General features: G+C 37.1%; 2 protein-coding genes across 3 annotated transcripts in view; one reads left to right on the top strand and one right to left on the bottom strand.

The window, feature by feature from the left end:
• DOK6 (docking protein 6) overlaps positions 1 to 5,221 on the top strand; it is a 195,442-nt gene extending 190,221 nt beyond the window's left edge. Inside the window, exon 8 of the mRNA XM_081950953.1 lies at positions 2,965 to 5,221. Within this exon, the coding sequence (XP_081807079.1) occupies positions 2,965 to 3,098 (134 nt within the window). The 3' untranslated portion in view covers positions 3,099 to 5,221. The remainder of the gene's footprint in view (positions 1 to 2,964) is intronic.
• The window catches only part of CD226 (CD226 molecule), a 703,503-nt gene that overhangs the window by 673,972 nt on the left and 13,861 nt on the right, over positions 1 to 15,670 (bottom strand). Inside the window, exons 5-6 of one of the 2 annotated variants that reach the window (XR_014175209.1) lie at positions 15,137 to 15,203; positions 11,079 to 11,709 (exon numbers count right to left, since the gene is read on the bottom strand). Coding sequence is in view for 1 of the 2 variants with exons in the window: in XM_081950952.1 (XP_081807078.1) it covers positions 11,596 to 11,709; positions 15,137 to 15,203 (181 nt within the window). In the remaining variant the exon portion in view is untranslated. Of the gene's footprint in view, positions 1 to 10,931; positions 11,710 to 15,136; positions 15,204 to 15,670 lie in introns of those variants that run through there. The other variant, XM_081950952.1, reaches the window with a different exon arrangement.

The following is a 15,670-nucleotide window of genomic DNA, read 5'->3' as shown; positions in this document are numbered from 1 at the left end:
CTTTTTAAGGCAGTCCAATAGAGATAAATTTCACCTCTTTATTCTTAGCTTAAAGGACTAATTTATCCTAGAAAAAAAAGTTTCTTTGGGCAATCATTCTCAAAGAAAAAAAATCTCACCAAATGGACTCACTTTCACTGCCTTTCCTCCGGAGCCATCTCCGACTTTGTCAGCCTGGGAGCTGTCTATTTACCACCGCTTTGGAGAGCTTCCCTTGGGTCAAACAGGGACTTTGCGATGTCTCTGTGACCAGTAAGGATTTCTCTCCCTTTCACCGTCTCTCTGGGATAGCTTAGGTCCATATGGACCATTTACAACAGTAAAAGAATCAACGGCGATCTCGGACTATCGAGACCGCACATTGTGTCATCGCGATGTCTGGCTCTCGTCTCCCATCAGAAATTTTTTAAGAAACCAAATGTGATAGAAAATAAAGGGAATTTTCTTGAATGCTAAATTATCTTCAGAATGCAACAGTCAGAACCAGGCCAATATCACATTATAAATCTTGCAGCAATATCTTTCTACAAAAGGATATATGATTTGCTTGTTTGCTTGTTTATTTGTTTTCTAGATTATAAAGAAGTAAGAACTCAATTCAATACACACTGGTTATTTATTTAGCATCAAGTTGAATATATGAGTTGGAATCATGCAACATGACTCCAATGCATTATGTTTTTCATTCATTAAGTGTTAGTGATCGACAAGTTTTGGTGGGAGTATTTGATCTTTAAAGTCACACGAGTCCCTAGATTTCATATCCTGAGAAGTACAGCTCCTGAATTGGAATACCTTGGACTTACTGACCAAAATATGCCAAAATTAACTAACATTATAGGTAAGATTAAACTAAACTGATAAAGTTCAATACTGCATCAATGAGCACAGCTGAGGGCTACCAAGGCATAAATTAGTTAATGACGTGCAGTATAGGAATAGTAAATGCTAAAGAGCATTAATTAACAAATGCAATAAAATGTACTGTATTCGCAAAACCAAGAGAAAGAGAAGGATAGAACAGTTCTAAATGATTTATAGAGCTAATGAATGCACAAGGGAAAGGAAGCTATACAGTAGTTTAATCATGAATGAATGGGCAAACATATCTGTCATAAAGAATGGATTGGGGTCATCTAGTCCATAGTTTGGTGACAGTGGCATGTTATAGCCCAGTGAATATGGTAATAGAACAAGGGATGGGTTTGGAGGGGAAATGTGCAATATTGTGATTATTTCTTGTTTCTTGAATCTTCTGTTTAGCAGTAAACTGTAAAGTTCATCTTCTGGCGTGGGCTATATATTTAGATTTATATTTTACTGAACCTTCCCCTCATTCTTTAGAGCAGGGATGTCAAACTCGTGGTGCCATATTGTCATCACATGACGTATCATGATTTTTTCCCCTTCGCCAAAACAGGGGTGGACATGGTGGACAGCATGTGACGCATCTGGTCAGTGGGTTTGACACCCCTCATTATTTAGAGGAGCGCTGAATGTAAAATCTAACCTTACTTGCTTCATAGTATTGGGCAGTACAAGAATGGAATTTGATAGACACAGATTTCTCTTTTAAGTTTTTTATTACATACTTTGCCTTTATGACTAAGAAAGGAAAGAAATAAAGTTGCTTCATTTCCTTGTGGATCTCCACACTCCAAATAAGATGTCTGTTTTAGAGATCTACTGGGTAATTAAAAGGCAGAGTATGTGGGGATTAAGTTTATGCTTTCAAAGGAATTCTGGCATATCTGCAATAACAAGCACAAAATTAAGATCAGGCAACTCTATTTTATAAAAAGGACAAGTTTAATTTAACAGGGCACTTTGTTGAACCTCTGATTTATTATAAGATCATCAGCTGGAATCTCTTGGATGAGTAATAACTGTTAGGAAGAACTTACAAACAGTCTCTAATATTCTAACTAACAGTGTATACTAATGCATTATTTTCATTATTTGGCTGCATTTAATACAATTATGCATTAGCTTCTTGAAGCTGAAAGATATCTAAGCTGTGACATTACATTCTGAGAGTCAACAAATTGACAGACTCTAATAAGTTATAAAGCTATATATGCTTTCTCACGTTAGATGTCATGAAGTCAATTGTCTAATGATTATATTGCCCTTGAAAATGCAGTTTACAAATTCATAGTCTACTCTCCATTCTCCCTTCATTCATTCTGTTGTTACTCATAACATTTTTTGATTGGTCTGTTCCTTTGCATTCAACTGGTTCATTAAAAACGGCTTTAAACACTAATTGCCCAAGGTTGTTGTCCCTGCTGCTATTAGCAACATTCTTATTTGTTGTAATTGATTGGTTGTTACTGAAAAGCAGTACAGAACATAAAAAATAGCAACAGCAGTTAAACTTACATATCTCTTCAGAGTGCTTTTGCAGACCTCTCTAAATAACAGGAAAATCAGAGTTAAAATGGCTGAAATCCATATTGCAGTGTCTCCTTATTATATAATTTGTACAGGAAATGTGGGTAGAGACTTTGTAATACTTTGATTTGAATTCAGAAACACCAAATGCTTGAATTATTCAATGTACAGCACATAAATCTTATATCCGAGGTTGAATTCTTGCTTATGAGTTGTACAAAAATAAGCTTAAAAATAAAAGGGAAAATGACCTGAAAGGTGAATTAAATGGGCACAGATGATTAAATGTCCATCTATTAACTTGTACAGAGAAAAACTAAAGAAGAAGTACAAACTAAATACTATAATAGCACAGAAGACAGAATTCACATCAACATATTTACAAATATGTTACGAATATAGAAATATTGGGAGAATGGTGAAAGATTTGGTAAGATGTTGGCTAATTGTTTAAAGCAAAAGAAACATAGAGCAATGGTTTCAATTATTAAAAGCGTAGAAAGGAAGGAAGGAAAGAAAGAAATGAATGAATGAATGAATATTCATAAACTCTGTCTCCTTCCTTCCCAGGGCACAGTCTTGCAAAGGTGGCTCGTGCACAGACATTTCCCAGCTACACCTCAGAACAGGGTGAGGACCATGAGCCACGCCTGTCCCTTTCCAGCAGCTATGGATTTAGCTACAGCTCGGACCTTGTGCAATGACACACATCTGGTGTTTGAACAGAGAGACACTCTAACTTGGAAACTACCTGCAGGCCCTGGAAGCCATTGATCTTTCCTTGCATATCCAGAGAAGACAGTTGGTAGTGAAAACCGAGAAGTCTCCCGCCCGATGACAGTGGAAGTGAAAGCTTGGATCACTGCTTCCTTGAGGCAGAAGTCTAAGTCTTTTATTTATTTAAATTTTATAGTTGTTTTTGTCCATGTTTTTTTAAAAGAAGAATCCCCTTGAAAATCATGGATGTATGCAGTCGATGTTTCTGCATAACCACAAACATTGTGTGCTCTAAGAGGGTGAATGTCATGTTTGCAAAATTAGGCTTTTGATCAACTCTGCCATCAGATCTGCTTGTCCATGACAGTAACCACTTTTATCTCCAAGGCATCAGCCTGGCTCATTCTTACATGTTACAAAACTTCAAAGGGTTGGAAGGCTTCCTTCCAATAATTATGCACATTTTAGTCCCATTAACCTCCATGGGATGTATGCATGTCTATCTTTAGGACAATAGCCTAAAGTTTCACTTGTGAGAAGAAGCCAGTGACTCTGAATCAGATTCTCATTATTCAAATTAATACCCAAGATAGATAAATAGATAGATACTGTCAATGGGATGGCATGGTGATGCTTAGTAGCCTTTCAGAAAATAGATTGTGTCGTGTTATTAAGAGGTAATTTGCCTAGAATATTTGCCACACTGAATTTGTATGCCCAGATTCGCTCTTATCTATGTGCATTCTGAACTTAATAATCCACAGCTTTCTACTGGGAACAGTGGTTATAGATGTCAAGGAAGACCGTGTTTACAATGCACTTGTCAAAGTCTTCCTTTTGTAGATAATTTTTGGATAGTTGAATTTGTATAGTCAGTATACTTTTAACCCTGTATACTGTGCAGGTAAGAATTGACATCACATGACTTGATGGCAGCCCAACATTCAATAGTTTTACACAGCAAGATGCCTGGCAGGTAGAATAATTTCAAGAGCAGTTGTTTTTACGGAGGTCTTTTAGGCAACAACATGGATTTTCTCTCTTCCTTATGCAGCATGGGTGTCAAACTTGCAGCATCACGCTGCTGTCACGTGACATATTACAATGTTTTCCCCTTTGCGGAGCTGGGTGAGCGTGGCCTGTACATGATGCATGTGGCCTGTGGGGCGCCAGTTTGACACCCCTGTTATACAGCATTCATTTTGTGGTGGATTCTCTATACTAATATCTTACTCAGTTTTACCCTGGTCATACATACAGATCCATTTTGCACTTACATTTCATTATAGGTAGTCCTCATTTAACAACCACTGTTGGGACAAGCAAGTGTGTCACTAACTGATCCCACCTTTAAGCGAAGCATGTGTGACTGCAACTTACAATTTCCTGCTAGCTTTTCCATTGACTCTGCTTGTCGGTTGTGAAGTGAACAAATAGCAATACACAATGATCGTAGGAATGCTGTAACAGTCACAAGCATGTGGGAAGCGTGTGTGGTCATAAAGTTATTTGATCAGTGCTGTTACAACTTTGAATGGTCATTAAACAGGACACTTGTTAAGTGAGGATTAGCTATAAACAATGACTTGTTAGTCCTTCCTACAGTCAATCGCATGGAACTGGATTGTTTCAAACTGTAGAGTCTTTTATTGGTATATTTTGCCTGTTTCAAACTTTTCCAACAACTATATAAAATGAACAGTGATAGCCATGAGTAGAAGAGGTGAAACTATTGAAGATCTGAGTAAGTTTTTCAGAACAATATTTTTGAAATCCCACCTGGGTCATGGTTATACTAATTTGTCAGATTTAACTCCATTTATTCAGTCTTTTTCATCAATACAATATCATTTGTTACCACCTCTGTCACCCATCATTTGTTACATTGAATATTATTCCATACCAAAATCAAAATCTTGCAAACTGAGGATGTCAACATTGAAAACATTATATCATTGATTATCTTTAAGCACTAAAGAAAAGGAACGCAAAAAATGGTCTTGTGCAGTTCATCTCTAAAGCAAATCTGGCCATTTTGAATGCAAACTACTTAGAGTGGCATTTTTAACTACTTTGAGTTGAATTTAGAAACAAACTAAATCAGAGAAACTAACTAAATCAGAGAAACAAACTAGATCAAAGAAATATTGGGACTTGAAACCCATGCTTCATATAGTAATCCACCTGGCCAAAAGAACCTGACAATGTTATTCTGCATTCCATACAATGTTTGAATGTCTGGTATCACCCTCCACGGTAAAAGAGGTCCTTTCTTCATTTTTGCCTATAGTCCAATTCTAAACAGATTAAAATAAAATAAAATTACAGTCACAGTGGTGGTAAATGCTCATGTGTAATTTATCTAAGATATCAACCTTGAAGTCATTTCCATGGTAGAACAAGGCCAGAAGAACTAAAATAAAGCTTTGTGTTAGAGCACATGCAACATATGGATCTTCTCCCCCACAGGCATATACTCAAGAATTTTATTTTTGAGAAGGCTGGATTTTTGCTAAATGTTGTGACTTGCAAATAAATTGCACAGAAAGAAATCAAGTAGGGTCCCCACCAAGGTATGAGACGAAATAGCACTCACCCTGCCCATAAAATGAGATATATAAGAAATCAGTTGAGATCAGTTGAAAGCAAAAGGAGATTTTCCCATCCAGTATCTTTCAGCCTCCATAAATGTTGTCAAAACAAACGTATAGTAAGCAATCATCAGAAATTATTTACTGCCAGCAGACTGCTCCATCGTTGAAGTTTCTGCTTTTCATTGTTTTGTTAAACCAGCACAGAACATTGAAAGGAAGAGCATTGAAAGAAGAACATTGAACGTTGAAAGGAAGAGAACCGAGTTTCCCATTCCGCTAAAAGATCAAGTTTTATTTACCACAGTTCGACGGAAAGAATTTTGCATTTATTCCTTTTGTAAACAATGTGAAGGAAATATCTACTTCAATTAAACATTTATTAATACATTACAGTGGAAGATTTTTCTTACCCAAGCTTTTCTTGCAGTCTAATCCCTCACAGGCTTATACACCTCAGTGAAGAGCTGCTGAATGAAACTAGTGTGTGATCTGATGAAATTAATCACTCTTCCCTCCATGCCAGCATCTCTTCCTCTTATTTTCTTTTATCTTGCTTACCATGTTTCCACTAACTAGAGAGAGTGACTTTCTTTGCAGGAGAATGATAAGCTACCTACTACAACAATGCAAAATTACTGTTCCTGGTTGTGCTAACATGCAAGCATTCTCTTGCTGTAGCTCTGGTCATCCATTTTGACAATTTCAATATGAAACCACACTCTTCTGTATTAAGTAGGGTGTTAGTCAATGTAACTATATATAAATTATATTCATTGAAACAAGTTTTCCTTGAACTTAAAAGGGGGAAATACACAGAATTATTTCCACTGAATGATTTCAAAATGACTAAAAATGATCTTATGTCCCAAAGCAGAATTGCCTCTAGATACGCTTTTGAAATAATCCATATTACTGTTTTTTATTTTCTCATGAGAAAATAACACTCAGAAAAGTCTCCTATATTCCCAGTACATTATTCTGTGAGGTTTCATTGTCAGAACTGCTTTCATTTACCCATTACCCATCCTTTTCAGACTCGTTAGAATGGTGAACTTCAGCTAGAGTCCAACAAAGAACAATTCAACAGGCAGAGAACCATACAAATACTATGAATGCACTCAATAAAGTGTCTTTCATATATTAATTCCTAAACTTCCCAGCTAGCATTTCTATATTGCCTAAGGGCTGCAGTTCTAACACTCCTATACAATGCCAATTAAGGAAGATCAACCTAGTACAAGCTATTCACAAACACCTGGATGTCTGCTTGATAGTAATAGTCCTTCGAGAAATGTCATAATTTACTTGTTCATAGCATCTCCTGCGAGAGCAACATTTCACAAAATGTACAATTTCTAAAAAATCTACAGGAACGGCCATACTTTGAAATACCCTTAAATGAGCTAAATTGTTAAAAGAAAACAATTATGTGTACTTGGATCTAATCAAAGCGGAGGGGTATCCAGATTAATAAGGCAAAGCAATGGCTCAAATTAAAGAATGGGTTTAGTAGAGCGTACAGCCTTGCATGTCTAAACGGTGTTGCTGTTTCCCATTTACCCAAGGGAAACAAGCTTTTCCACTGCACAGAGTTTCCTACTTAATAGGCAGGTAGATCTATTGACTAAGGACCCTGTTAGAATTCTTTGTACTTGACCTGCAAGACTATTCTAATTCAAGAAAAAGAATGCTCTCAAGATTAATTTGGTTGTACGTTTTTTTTTCAAAGAATTCTTCAAGACAGGATAGTCTTGGTAGAGAACATTTTTCCCCATTTCATGTACATGAACTAAATTACAGGTAATCCTCGACTTACAACCATTCATTTAGTGATCGAAGTTACAATGGCACTGGGAAAAAGTGACTTATGACCATTAAAGCATCCCCATGGTCATTGGATCAAAATTTGGATGCTTAGCAACTGGCAAATATTTGTGACAATTGCACTTTTTTGAAGTCAGGTAATCACCATTTGCCACCTTATCAGCTGGCGGCTGACAAGCAAAGACAATGGGGGAAGTCAGATTCACTTAATGACCACAGGATTCACTTAAGAACTGCAGTGATTCACTTAGCAACTGTGGCAAAAAGTTGTAAAATTAGATGCAATTCACTTAACAACTGTCTTGCTTAGCAATAGCAGTTGTGGGATCAATTGTAGTCATAAGTCAAGGACCACCTGTATACTGCACCATATGTGAACTACATCTCTGTATGGCTGATTTAATGGTTTCACAGAAAGACGAGTTCACACAGCATTCTATAGTGACCATCGAAGCCAACTGCTGATGAAACCAAAACATAAAAAATGAAAGGTCTATAAAAGGGAATCTAAACACTAAAATTAACAACGGTCATTTTATGTCATCCCGAAGTTGTAAATCTGAGTTACTGAAAGAAATGGATTGCTTTTCACCAATATTCCATCATCATTATGATAGAAATGGAAGAGAAGGTTTTGGTCTCCATCTAAATTAGATCCCCTCTCCTTATTCTTAATAATATTTACATACATACACACACACACACACACACACACACACACACACACACACGTGTTTGGCACCTGTAAGATATGCCTTGATCTCTACATTTTTGTCAGTGACTACAGGCATTTTAGAATGATTATTTATTCACAATTAATTGGTCCAATCAATAATTTAGTTTTTGGTTTTCAATGACGCTGTGAAGTTTGAATACTGGAATCAAGTAGGATTAACATGACCTGCCTTCCTACCTCTTTACTTAGTCTTTGCTATTATTTGATACAGAGTGAACCTAGTTGTCATCCACGTTTCCAAGATGGAGTTCTCAAAATAACAATGAATACTAAGATCATCAATCAACCCTTACTTTGTCTTCCCCATGTTGATCTGCTTTTCAACCATTTCATTTTCCTCAGAGAAGCTAAACTAAGACTCTCACACTTGAAAATTCACAATGTAAAATGTCAATAAAGTTAAATCATTTTGGAGGAAGAGAAAATTATGAGCCATATACAGTATATTTCTCTAAGATGTTGTTGGTTCTTTAACAGAAGCTTCTGCCACCTTGGGTGAATGAAAGTTGTTTTAAGGGTATTTAGGGCAGAAGCAGGTTTTGTGTGGCTTAAAATGGCATTCAGCTACTGTTCACTGATGTGCTTGGCAGAATGATACATTTACTGTTGTTTCTTGTTCTATTAATGGAAAGAGTTAAATACCCTGCTCTTCTGCTCTGTGTGATGTGATGATCCAGTTTTCCCTGTGAACCAAACCATCTATGAAATTTGAATTAAATCAGATTAAACAAGTACCAAGATGTAGTGTGTAATTTGCCCTCTCCACAAAGCTCAACATTTTGGAACAAAAGCCATCCACCGAACAAAATAGAACTACATTAGGCAAAGAATGGTCATAGGTTGGTAAGAATGCAATTCTTAATGTGCCCAACAGAGCATGGGTTGGAAAAAGGCTGTATATGAAGAAGTGTCTGTATTGCTGTGTCACTATGAAGATCTAAAAACCGGACAAGAAATTCTGAGAATTCTTACAATGTCATGTCACAATTACTTATATTATTCATATTGAGCATGATAACATAGTGCATTTGTGACCACTCAAAATGTCTGCTGTGATCCCAATAGGAATAGCACTTAGACTTATATACCACTTCACAGTGCTTTACAGCCCTAAGTGGTTTACAGAGTCAGCTTATTGCCCCCAACAATCTGGGTCCTCATTTTACCCACCTCCGAAGGATGGAAGGCTGAATCAATCTTGAACCTATCAGATTTGAACTGCCGAACTGCAGCTAGCAGTCAGCTGAAGTAGCCTGCACTCTAACCGCTGCATCACCTTTGCTCCGACCTGACTGCAGACTAACTTTACTGTGGTAGTGGACAAAATCTTGAATAATATGGGGCCCTAATCATTTTTTAATTTTAATTCCATTAAATTAACTTTTCTTGGGGGCCTTCCCTTCCCTTCAGAGCACAGGACTCAGACATCTTGCATGACACTGGTTTAGTGAAAATGTCCAGGATTAGACCAAATATTTATCCAGGCATTGTCTACACTAACTTCACAAAACCAAATCAGCTCTGGCCCTGCAGCTACTAAGAATTGCGTGCAATCCCTTTTTGATCTAGGCAATGTCCCCTGTTTATGCCAAGAACATAACACAGTAATGACAGTGCCTAGAAGTGGTAATTTATTTTATCAGGTAGAAAGAAACTAATCTGAATCTTGCTTTGTATCTGATGTGATCTTAGTGATATTGTAATAGAGTGTGTGCTTGCACATACATGCATTGGTACATACCATATTAGCCCTTCTGGCTCCCCCAGTGAGAATGTCCTAATCCATAATCCATACATTTACGCCGTCTCAAAATCCTGGGCAAAGCCTGATACCATCACTCTTTTCCAGAGAAGAAACCAATTTTAGCCTTTGTAAATTCATTTTTGGAGTCACCAGGGTGGCTGGAATGCAAGGTACGATAAATTCCTTGTCAGGATGAGACTACTGATCCCACAGAAGATACAGGTAATTTTTTATGTAGATTAAGTTTAGAGCTAATTGAGAATTGTAGACAATGGGAGAAATCTTGCAGACTTTAATCTTGTTAGCAGGAATATGCATGCATAATAAAGGGTGTGTGTGTGTCTCTGTGTGTGTATCTTATACCAAGAATATAAAGAGACAAGCTAAATCCAGGATGTATTTTTGTTTGAAGAATCTAATGTACATCTATCTCTATATTTCCCAAAAGGTTAGTTCCTTCTTATTCTCCAGATCTCTTTTGGTTGGGATGCCAATCCAAGAAGAAAAGTCATCTCAGGGTAGAACATCAAAAATCAACACAAATTGGAGGTTTCCCATCTTCTTTTAAGGCCCAACTGAAAGGGAAACTTGCTCCTGATTGAGTCATCTATATGAATTTCCTGATTTTTGCAGTCTTTTGCCTGACTATCTAGAATGACTGGTTTGTATTTATATTAACTTTGTCATTTGCCCTCATAAATCTTTGGAGATGAGATTCCTCTTCCTTTCCTCAGATACAGACTTCAACCATGGTTCTCACATAACATTATCTTGTTGACAGATCTGCTGAATCAAAGTTACAGTATATTTGACAGCACCCGTATTTGGAAGTTCCCTTTGTACAAAAGTAAGTTTTTGTTTCAGTGTTATGCTATGAATGAGAAAACAAAATTAGACTACGTTAAAGTAATAGCCAATTGATCTTACATAGAATCATTTATTAATATATAAGTTAAAACAAACATATTCACAAATAGTTGCATCATCACTGCATGAATTTCTTTTAACTAAATTGCTTGACTACTGACTCTAGCCAACTTTTGCAGATATGTACACCAGAATACTGCACAAACTATGACAAACTTATATCCCAAACATATGGGTGAATTATAGAAAATAATTATGAGAACTGCACTCTGCAAATGGCAGAGATTTGTAAGTGGCATGTTACCAGTTAGGGTTAGGAAAGGAGGAAAAGCATCATATTTAGACTCAAGAAGGCCACTATCTCCCGCTTGAGCAGTGGGTTGGACTAGAAGATCTCTGAGGTCCCTTCCAGCTCTATTGTTTTAGCTTCTGTGAAAACATATCCTATCTCCGGAGTGTACTTCGGATGGGTTGGGTCCTGTCATTTCTGTTTAGCACAGTAGGTTTTCATTCTGTCTCATATACAAAAACAGTGTTTTTGAAAATTCAGATATACCACTACAAATCAATGCATCTGAGGAGAAAAAATTCTATTTTTTAAAATTTCTTGATTTATTAGGTAAAAACAAAAACATTGGTTATCTTGCTCTATTCTGATTCTAATCCCAGAGATCAATGGGATGAGTTGAGGTAGTTCATTGATATAAAAGGCAGTAAGTTCACTTTTTCATAACCTGTTCGCAGTTGGCATAGATTGGATCCTCTGTTGCAGTAGGACTTTGACCTGAATTTGCTGAGCTCTGGCCAGCCCAGTTTTTGTACTGATGCTGGGACTATAAAAGAAAGAAAAAGACAGTAATGGGAAAAAATAGCAAAAAAAGACTGTCCTTCAAACACAAACGCTCACAACGGGGGCAAACTTTCCATGTTGCACTTTTAAGAGTTAGGATCAAAACATTAATACACATGCACATTATGTTATTGCAGATGTGGTAGGCATTAAAGAAAAGTAGTTGAGGTATAGACTAATTCACATCTACTGCTAAACCGTAATTTGTGTAATTGAGGTTTATATAATCCATAATTGGCTGAGTTAACACAACATATTAAAGCAAGACCAAATCAATCACGTGATGTAACTTGATGCATTACCCCAGCCGAATAATTTGTAAGAATTATCCAACCTTCCAATCCACACCACATACTCAAATAAAGAGTATTATTTAGCCAGGTGTCTTTTGTATAGCTGCACTTTGCAAGGAAAAACTGTAGAACTCCCTGTGTTCAATCTCAGAAGAGTCACAGAGCAGCATCACAACAAATTAAAAGTTGACTTAACCTTAATTCTTACTGCAGGAGGAAATTTTTAAAAGGCTTACAATACTATAGTTTGCACATATTCCCAGTACATTCCAGATCTTGTACCTGCCGATGTTACAAATTAAATAAATGCATTTTGAAATTAAAATGGCTACAAATGTCATGACATTTCAGCAGTCTCATTCCAGAGCTTTCTGCACGAGATTTATGGTGAATTTTAAAAATGTAGTTTGCCTAGACAAGCAATCATACAATGGTGGAGGTATTCCACAATGCTGGTGATCCATAGCCTGTATGCTTATTAAGCAAATCAATGCAGGTCACTAACCAAAGATCTCATGTGATCATGCCTTTGATTTCCTTCTGGCTTCCCCATTCATTTTATTTGTAGGAAGCCAGCAGAAAGGGCACAAATCATGATCATGGGAAGCACTGTGATGGTAAGAAATGTGGGTCAGTTAACAAGTTCCTATTTCCCGTTTCCCCCAAAATAAGGCCTATTCAAAAAATTAAGCCCTAGCATGTTTACATGTATGACTAATACAAGCCCTACCCCCCAAAATAAGCCCTACTTAAGAGGCTGCGCAGCAGGCTGCTCGCCCATTTTGTCTGGTTGCTCGCAGTGCTGCGGGCACGAGGCGGGGTGATGGTGGAGCTGCCCCATGCTCCCTGCACCTGCTTAACTCAGGGCCCTGCAGCCTGACCATCCACACCCTAATACGTGCCTTGCAGCAGCAGCATCCATGTGCAGCAGGAGCTTGTGTGGCTGCCAGTTCACTTCGTCTGTTTGCGCATGGCCAAAAGGGAACAGGAGGCCAAGCAGTGAACTGGTGCCATGATCGTGAGGTGAAGAAGGTATCAGGGCATGGGTGGCCAATCTGCGGGGGCCCTGAAGTAAGCCAGTGTGAGGGCATGGGAGACAGATTCATCCCCTCTGCCTTGTGGCAGCAGACTGGCATGCTATGTAGCCCCCTGCCATGCCATGAGCAAGCAGAAGACGTGGACCTCCTGTTCATGGAAAAAGAAATAAGACACACCAAAAATAAGTCCTCGTGCTTATTTTGGGGCCCAAAAGAAAATAAGTCCCAATCTTATTTTCAGAGAGACACGGGTAGTGATGAATGTGACTACAGGAATGTTGCAATGGCTGCAACTTCAAGGACCAGTTGCTGAACGAGGGTTGTTCAGTGAGGACTACCTGTCTAAATAAACCATACTGTATGTCTCTTCATACTTCTTTGAAATGCAACATCTTCTATGAAAATGCTGTCAAACATGCTTTTAGCTATTGGAAATATTCTTTCAAAATGACTTAATCTTATCAAGCCACTCTTCTACTGCCTGCGTCCTGCATTATCATTGCTGTGCCAGTGCATGGAAATCGTCTGACTTAATACTTTTTTTCCCCTCCAAGAATGGAAGAAAGATTCAGTTGCAACTGATTCTTCTATTTTTTTTCCTCCGTAGAAAAGGAACAAAGAAAGCTGAACAAAGAAAGCCAAATCCTCAGCCTTTCAGGCTGATAGAGTTGTGAAGCTACCAAGCTGGCAAACCATGAAAAGCTGAATATTAGTTACCTAATAGGAATAAAACAGAATCAGCTCAGCTAATGACTATTATGGAGAAACAATAAATTTCTGAATAGAATATATTATGTTGTTAATAATAATAATAATAATAATAATAATAATAATAATAATAATAATAATAATAATAATAATAATAATAATAATAATAATAATAATAAAATATTTATTTCTTAGCCGCACCCTCTCCCGAAGGACTCGGGGCGGTGTACAATAAAACACATAAAATACATATCTAGACAAGACATACATCTAACAAAGACGTATACCAAGACGTGTACAAGGAGGAGGTGGGCTGATGAATAAAAACAATTAAAATCACAAAGTTTAAAAACCCCTAAATAAATGAATACAATTAAATTACCCAAATAAAAAACCCGTCAGGAGCGATATAGTTAGATCATAGTTGAGCCAGGCCAGCTACTTGGAATAGGTGGGTCTTGAGCTTTACACGGAAGGAGCGGAAGTCAGAGGTATTCCTAATATCCGGAGGGAGGTCATTCTTGTATGACTTATAGATTCTCACTTTTAATGCCATTCTAGAAATAAGTAAATAAGGACTTCGTGCTTTGTGAGCATCTTATGTAAATTGCCCTGAGGCAGTTTGAAGAGTGTCAGAGTTTTGCCACTTTGTTGTTCAAACAATTGTTTGCCTTACAAAGTCTTACCCTAAGACCACAAGAACAACTGTGCTGGACCAAGCCAAGGCCTACCTTGGTCCATAATGTCATCCAGATACTTCTGATTGTCAGGAGTAGCAATTGCAAACATATCCACTCTTGCCATTATTTCCTGCAGCAAGTATCTCTAGACATGCTTCCCCCAATGAGATCCTAGTTGAAGACCCTCTTGAACCCAAAATGCGCAGCTACTTTTCTGACACAAAAATCTATCCTAAGTTGGATACCCCTGTGATGCCCCTCTTTGTCTACACACCCAGTGTAATGGAATGGACTAATGGAATTATTTGAGTCTCAGAAAGAAAAGGGATATTTACTAAACATGATATATAAGGACCACATGAACATTTCAACCTTACCCCTTTAGCAAGGTCATCTTTTCAGAAGACTATGGGGGGGGGGGGGAAAGGATCAAGAGAACCTTGCTTTAAAGTAATCAGTAATGTGTACCGATCTAATCCATATACTTATCTAACCCATTTTTCCTTCATTAAGCCTGATTAATAAGACACTCTCTGAATCCCCTTAGTCATGTACTACAGTTGGAAGTTTGTCATTGTGACTGGTACGGTTATTAAAAATACTGTTCCTGTATGGTTTGGATCCTTTGACCCCAGTGAGAGTATTGATTTTTTTTAAATCTACCAACAAAACAATTTGCCATTTGCACGTACCTGTCTACAAGAAGTTGTGTAGTCTCTCATCTTCTTAATTCTTTTTCTCTTTTTGGTGACACAAAAACTAAATGAACAAAAATAATTTTGTGGTTGTTAACTATTAATTCTTTTTTTCATGATTAAAACTTAAATTATTTTAAATTGCACAACTAAATCAGGATGTGCAGCTGAATAAAATATTATGCAAATCAATTTAAGTGAAATATGTGGCACGGTATTTTCCCTCCCATCAAGAATTTCATACTTTCCTACAAAGATTCTTCTTATTCTTTTTTTTTAAAACTGGAAATCTTATATGGACTTTTTGGTGAAGTAAGAAAACACTGAATTGATGATTTGGGGATTCAAGGATTAAAAACAGATGATAAGAATGAGGAAAATATTGAGAGGACAATTACTTGACAGAGAGAGAAAGCATAGTTTTATTATTTCTTTTTCTCTTTATCTTATTTTGTATCTCTTTTTGTTTGGTTTGGTTTGTATTTTTATTATATTGAAACATTCTAATAAAAATATACAAGAACAATTTTA

The sequence above is a fragment of the Natrix helvetica genome, assembly GCF_964273705.1.
Source record: "Natrix helvetica genome assembly, chromosome: 4".
In the NCBI taxonomy this organism is placed as follows: Eukaryota; Metazoa; Chordata; class Lepidosauria; order Squamata; family Natricidae; genus Natrix; species Natrix helvetica.
Note: the sequence above shows the minus strand (reverse complement) of the source record. Positions and strands in the feature narration are given on the sequence as shown.